Consider the following 6,435-nt stretch of genomic DNA (forward strand, 5'->3'; position numbering starts at 1 on the left):
GAAATAAAAGCTGGAATTCTGAAAGTTTGTCTCATATCCACCTTTTGATCTGATACCCAAATGTAGTATACAAAGTATACAAAACTATATATATATATATATATATATATATATATATATATATTAATATATAATATATATATATAATATTATGTATATATATACTGTATATCACAGTAAATATCTATCTATCTACCTATCTATCTATCTATCTATCTATCTATCTATCTATCTATCTATCTATCTATCTATCTATATATATATATATATATATATATATATATATATATATATACATCTACAATAAATGGGTTTGTGTTTGCTAAAACTGTCACTGTTGAATAGGTTATTCCATTGATTATTCTTGAGCAAAAATATATTTTGTCTTAAAATTACTTGCAAAATCATTTTTTATGGTATTGTTTACCAACCTATTGTTGTTGTTCATTCGTTATTGTCTAATGATTCAACCAATCTAAATAAGCAACAATGAAGCAATATCACACCAGAGGGAGTGATGTGCTCACCAAAGATTTGGAAACTGAGTGCTACTTCTTGGGTACTGATTAATGCCAAGGGCTACTAGTTTGATAGCTCCACACTTCTGAGGCTGCTTCATGTTCAACAGCATGTGAACTACAGGTTCATTATATTATGGCTACAAATGATTATTTTGGTAATAGATGACTACTATTATTTTTTCCATGAACTAATTCATTTACTGTTTCAGTCCATAGCGTGTCATAAAATAGGAAGAAATATACGTCATTGTTATCTAAAGTAAAATCGGACGTTTGCAAATGTCTCATTTTGATGAAACACAAAAGACAATAAGTCTGCTTTCATGAAGGACTACAGAAAGAACAAATATTTACTGTTGAGAGGCTGAAATCAGACAACATCTGGACAAATTCGATTACACTTTGGCTGATCAACACTTAACTGTCATGACAATAAAGTTGTACCTGATCAATCAGAAAAATACATATGTTGTAAATTTTACATACATGAACAATATCTACTCTATGTGTTAGCATTATTATTTTTTTTATTTTAAATAATAATAATTGACTTAACTTTATGTTATTTTTTAATATGGGCAAATGCTGTCTTTTAAATGAAAGCCATTTGTAAAAACAATGCTATTCTCCGATGGCGATAACAGTTGCCAAGGGCGCGGCATTGGCTTCTGGTTTTGGTTTGTTCTTGTTTGACGTATCGGAAGTGACACTGCATGTTCATTTTATAGCGGCCAATCCGAAGACACTGTTGACGTTCTCGCCCACATTCTGCTTTGTGTGGAGATGTGATGTGTTTATGCCGAAGACACTCGTGCACTTTCTTCTCCAATACTTTCAAAGGTCAGTCATTGACTTTTTCCATATTTATTCATCATTCAAACAAGGGGAACCCTGGTCCGGATTGTGAAATGTTACATGCCGTTGCTCCTGAGTTTTGTTGAGTCTGAATATTTATTCAGTCTTGATTGACCTTAGCGAAAGCTTTGAACTCTTGAGATAAAGACTTCCCAGCTTCTTTTCATCATGTTGGAGTCTCTCCATGCACCCTCCCTGCTATTACATCTTTCAACTCAATGAGGCCCCCTGTTGGCACCTGCTCACACAAACATCACAGCAACAAAATGGAACAGTTTGAATTTGACGTCATCTTACCAATGTGCCGCAATGCCTTTGTCTCATTTTATTTGATTTTCTAACCCGTGTTTTATGACTATTTAGATTGTTTAGAAATGTTCTTACATTAAATTTCAAATTAAAACGTTCCCTTCTTGGTGTCCCTATATATATATATATATATATATATATATATATATATATATATATATATATATATATATATATATATATATATATATGTGTGTGTGTGTGGGGGGGGGGGGGGTGTACATTTGACTGAAATTCCTCTTTGTTGGAATGGGTTACGGCTGAGTGAAGACTTCCCATGGAGGACCACACTTCAACGCTATTGTTCACTTTCACTTGAGTGAAATAAGCGGCGGCATTTTTTGTCCCCTTATCCTATTGCGCCACACTGTGGAAGAGTGCAAGTCTGCTCACTGTTCCGATTGTCTCTTCTTTTTAAGCAATTTCAACTGTGATCATTTCTTGCAATTTGCACCCAATAATTCAACGCAAGATTGAAGCTAGTTGTTTTTAAAATTTTATGAAAATAATAATAACATAGATATAAATATGTATGTAACAAGAGTACGGCCAATAAATCTAAATTGTTACATTTAGATACATTTGCATTGTAAGACATTCAAAGGTAACTGACCTAAAGACCTCTGCTGCCATCTTGTGGCATTTACGCGCAACAACTCCTTCCCCCTCGTGTGGTGCCTTCGCCCTCCATCACTCCCTCTCTTTTTAATATCAGCACCGTGGCGAATCTAATCTGGATCTCCTTTAAGGCAATAAAACCTAGATAGCTTCCTTTGAACGAGGAAAAAAAACGCCGTTTCATATAGCTTTGAATTCCTCGTTTATTTGGCGATGTGCGTGACGCGGGGTGGGGGGTGGGGGGGGGTGTGTAATTCATGTCGCGGTTCAAATGGGCAGGATGACGGAGATCCACTGTGCTCCAAGTGCGCATTTCCTCAAGTATTGTATTCCCGGGTTATATGTACAATAGTGTTATCCACGCAGTTTAAACTGCGCTTAGAAAGATGCTCGTTGAACATCTCAAGAAATCTGAAGTCTATAAATTTCAATCTATTGAGCGAGTATAACGAAATAAAAAGATATTAAAACTGTGATAACGACCACAGAATGAATTATGTTTGTTTTTAAGAGTCCAATTTAGGTAGCAGAAAAATGTGGGGATGAATACAGACATACTGACCTTTAAATCCTCAGCACATTCAGAGACGAGTTAATGTTTTTGGGTGGGGGGAATAACATCACATTTTTGGGGGATTATATTCGTCGTATTTCTTTTTTCTATTTTGTGAATTCACATTTATTAAATAATACGTTACAAACTATACGTTCGCCCCAAGGGGGCCAGTACACTAAGTAATTAATAACCACTAAGTAATTAATAACCCATGGGTTATATGCCGGAGGACAGAAAATAATATCACATTTAAGTTAATTTCTTTTCACAGACCCACGACAAGTGAAGACGATAAGCGCTACAAAATGAATGACTGAAATGATGTTTTGAGGGGAGAAAACAATACACGCAGCGAAGAGTGAGGGCAAACAAGGAAGAACTGTGTCCGGTTTTAAAAATAGTTTTCGTGCTGTGTTAAACGCTTTTGAGCAGAGACAATAATCAGCCTTTCACTTTTGGAAAACAGGAGGATGGAGGCAGAGCAGAAATGAGAGGGCTCTTGTTGGCTTAGCTCTATCAAGGAAGAAGGACTCCCTGTTATCTGTGAATAGAGCTTCTTCTTTTGGCGGACCAGAATAGATATAACACGAATTTTTAATTCGTTTTTCTTGGAGAGACAACAATGGTTTATTTGAAAGCTTGACACAATTTGGGTTTTGTGAAAGATCCTTCTCTCCCCCCCCCCCCCCCCCCAGCTCTTCTTGTCCGAGCCCAGCTGCCCATATGGGATGCGGCGTGTGTAGTAAAAGATCACAATGACACCGAGTGACAGGCGACACAAAAAGCCCAAAGATGCATCTCCCTGACTCTGAAAACCGCATACAACTCTGACACGCTTGCTTTTTTTTTTTTTTTTCCTTCCACTCTCTGCATCCCTTCGCCGCTGCTTGGTAACATGCACGCCTCCAACATGCAACAGAACCGAGCCTGGCCTTTTGTCTCTGGGCTCGGTCTTGTACTGTATTGTGCAATGATAGAGTCCAACAAAATGCCTCTTCTTTTTCTATAGTCATTTGATTATAAATAACCTCAAATATCTCTCTAAAAATGCATGTGAGTAAATGCACGGCCAGTCAAGTATATATATAAAAAAAACGCCCTCGAGTTCTTTAACCTTGCAAGTGTAGCCGGTGCTGTGCGAACACATGCTCCAAAAGCAGTAGCCCCCTTGAGACCCCGTTTTGTAAATAATTAGCAAATCTGTCCAATTTAGCTGTTTGTTCAGTGATGATATGGGCGGCTTTAACATCTGTTGGGATATTTTGTGCGCCTGCGTGGGCGCGTATTTGTGTGTGTTCCTGGGCCAAACTAAATGCAGAGATCTTTTCCCTCGGTAAGGTATTCATATTTACTTAAGATATTGACGGGAGTCAGATAAATCCACCGCAGCAGCCATTTGTGCGCTTTCTGTACGCACTTTGTGAGCAACATGATATGAGTCAAATTGTGTCTGACAGCCACGGGAAATATTGTCAAATTAGTTGATATTTAAACTGAATGTATAAGTGTGAGGGTCCTCCTGATGACAGCAGAGCTGTCCATTATTTTCTTCCTCGTGTTTGCAATTTACGTGTCTAACATGATAACACAGCGTTTATTGCATTAAACGACTCTTTGCTCCAGGCCGGGGACCGGTTGCAGATGCAACAAAAAGGAGAGCTTTTGACATAAAAGCTTCTTGAGTTGAGAAGCCCTCTTCTATTAAGTGAGTGGATTTTGCTCCCATTTCACAAGTGACTTCGAGCTTTATTAGTGAGGGCGCTCGGATTTAGAAGAAATATTCTCATCTCTTAAATTTGCCTAAACGGAAAAGACTGAAGGGCTCAAGAGCTATTCCGCGATACAATAATGTTTGTCTGCCAGTTTGGGTGGGTGTTTTTTTTTTTTTTTTTCTTAGTGGTGTGGTTTTAAATGTTCTAGGTGCACGTGGGAGCAGCCTGTAAAGAAAAACCTAACGGAAGCTAACCGCACTTGGTGTGATATTCGATTTAAATGCGTGTATCTCAAATGTGCGCACAGGATAACATTTTGGCACCAAATAAATACAATGAATAAAAACAAAATGATGAGGAAATCTGAAAAGTTGCCACTGTTTATTCATGGCCATAAATATTTTTCGGTCCATAAAAGAAGCAAGAAATTAACATTTCTATAATTATAAAGTGGTTCGTACGTGCTGGTAATAACACGAGGGTAAGGCGGGGGAGAGAAAATATATATCTACAACCAACACACAACATATTTTTACAAAAAAAAAAATGTTCACAAGAAGAGCATTGACATTCTCGATAAAATCTATTTGGGACAGGGGGATTGGAGCCAGTTCTCTTAACGAAAACATGTAAACACGGTGCACACATGAGCCCCGAATAAAAATGGTACTATGTAGTGCGTGGACTGCGAAAAAAAAAAAAAAGAAGTCTTCCGTGTGTGGGTTTGCGTGGGGGTTGTCCCCTCTCTTTGCGCGTGTAGTGAACCTGCCTAGTGTGCCTTCCCAAAGACGAGTCTCTGCCTATCGCGTCCCTTACCAAGTCCACTGTTGCGTTTGCACCAAGTGGTGCGCCGTGGGGAAGTGCGGCGTGGCCGTGGCGCCGTACTGCGCGTTGTACTGCATGTGTTGGAGCGACTGCGCGCCGTACGCCGTGAAGGGGATCCCGGCCTGAAAAGTGGCCGCCAAGTCCTGAGCTTTAAGGGTGTGACAAGGCTTCCCGTCCCTGACTAAGACAGGCACGGCCACTCGCCTGGGAGAAGGGAGGTGGCTCACTTCCATACCTTTCTCAGCCCGGGCTCGCTTCATCTTGTATCGGTGGTTCTGGAACCAGATCTTCACTTGGGTTGGGGTGAGGCGGATCAGGCTGGCCAGGTGCTCCCTCTCCGGGGCGGACAGGTACCTCTGCTGTCGGAAGCGGCGCTCCAGCTCGTAGGTCTGCGCCTTGGAGAACAGCACCCGCCTTTTGCGCTTCTTGCCCGAGTCGCTGCCCCCGCTGCTGGACGTCTCCTTGTCGTTGTCCGGCGACTCGTCGTCTGCGGACGGCTCCGGGGACTTGGCCGAGTCCTGCGAGCCGGCGGAGAGGCCGTGCACTGCGGCGGCGGCGAGAAACGGGAGGAACACTGTCAAAATGTTATGCCCAGCTCCAAAAAAAGACTCTTCACACTTGCATGCGTCATCAGAAAAAAAGTAGACATTTCAACATGCATGCGGGGACAGCAACCCAAAATAACTGGGGGAGTCAGTGAAGCATTCAAATGTGCATTGTGTGCCTGGAAGTCTCCCAGTACACCGCATCAAATGGAATTCCAAACAAGCTTCGTAATATAAAGCACCGTTTGTTGAGCTACAACGCCTCGGTGCATCCAAATAAATCTTTAATGGCTTCTTGCAAGCATGACAATTCTTAATTCTTAAAGATGACGAGCCTCTTACTTACATGAATACTGAATACTGTCCGTGGTGGCGAGCCATCGCGTGTACGGATTGTCACTAGTGTCATAAAAGGGGTTCTTTAAAGGCAGGTTCTGCACGTTTTCCAGGGGACTTTTCACCAAAACTCCAGTGCTTTTCGTCGTGGACGTGCT

At 40.7% G+C, this 6,435-nt stretch overlaps 1 protein-coding gene across 4 annotated transcripts in view; it reads right to left on the reverse strand.

The window, feature by feature from the left end:
• Positions 1-4,972: 4,972 nt before the first annotated feature.
• The window catches only part of nkx2.2a (NK2 homeobox 2a), a 1,812-nt gene continuing 349 nt past the window's right edge, over positions 4,973-6,435 (reverse strand). The window contains exons 1-3 of one of the 4 annotated variants that reach the window (XM_086049699.1): positions 6,288-6,435; positions 5,632-5,970; positions 4,973-5,518 (exon numbers count right to left, since the gene is read on the reverse strand). The exon at positions 6,288-6,435 is cut by the window's right edge and continues 187 nt beyond it. In XM_086049699.1, coding sequence (XP_085905825.1) covers positions 5,241-5,518; positions 5,632-5,970; positions 6,288-6,435 — 765 coding nt within the window. In that variant the 3' untranslated portion in view covers positions 4,973-5,240. Of the gene's footprint in view, positions 5,971-6,287 lie in introns of all 4 variants that reach the window. The other 3 variants (XM_086049700.1, XM_086049702.1, XM_086049701.1) reach the window with 3 other exon arrangements.

The sequence above is a fragment of the Filicampus tigris genome, chromosome 13, assembly GCF_054856515.1.
Source record: "Filicampus tigris isolate MCC_2025a chromosome 13, RoL_Ftig_1.0, whole genome shotgun sequence".
NCBI classification, from domain to species: domain Eukaryota; kingdom Metazoa; phylum Chordata; class Actinopteri; order Syngnathiformes; family Syngnathidae; genus Filicampus; species Filicampus tigris.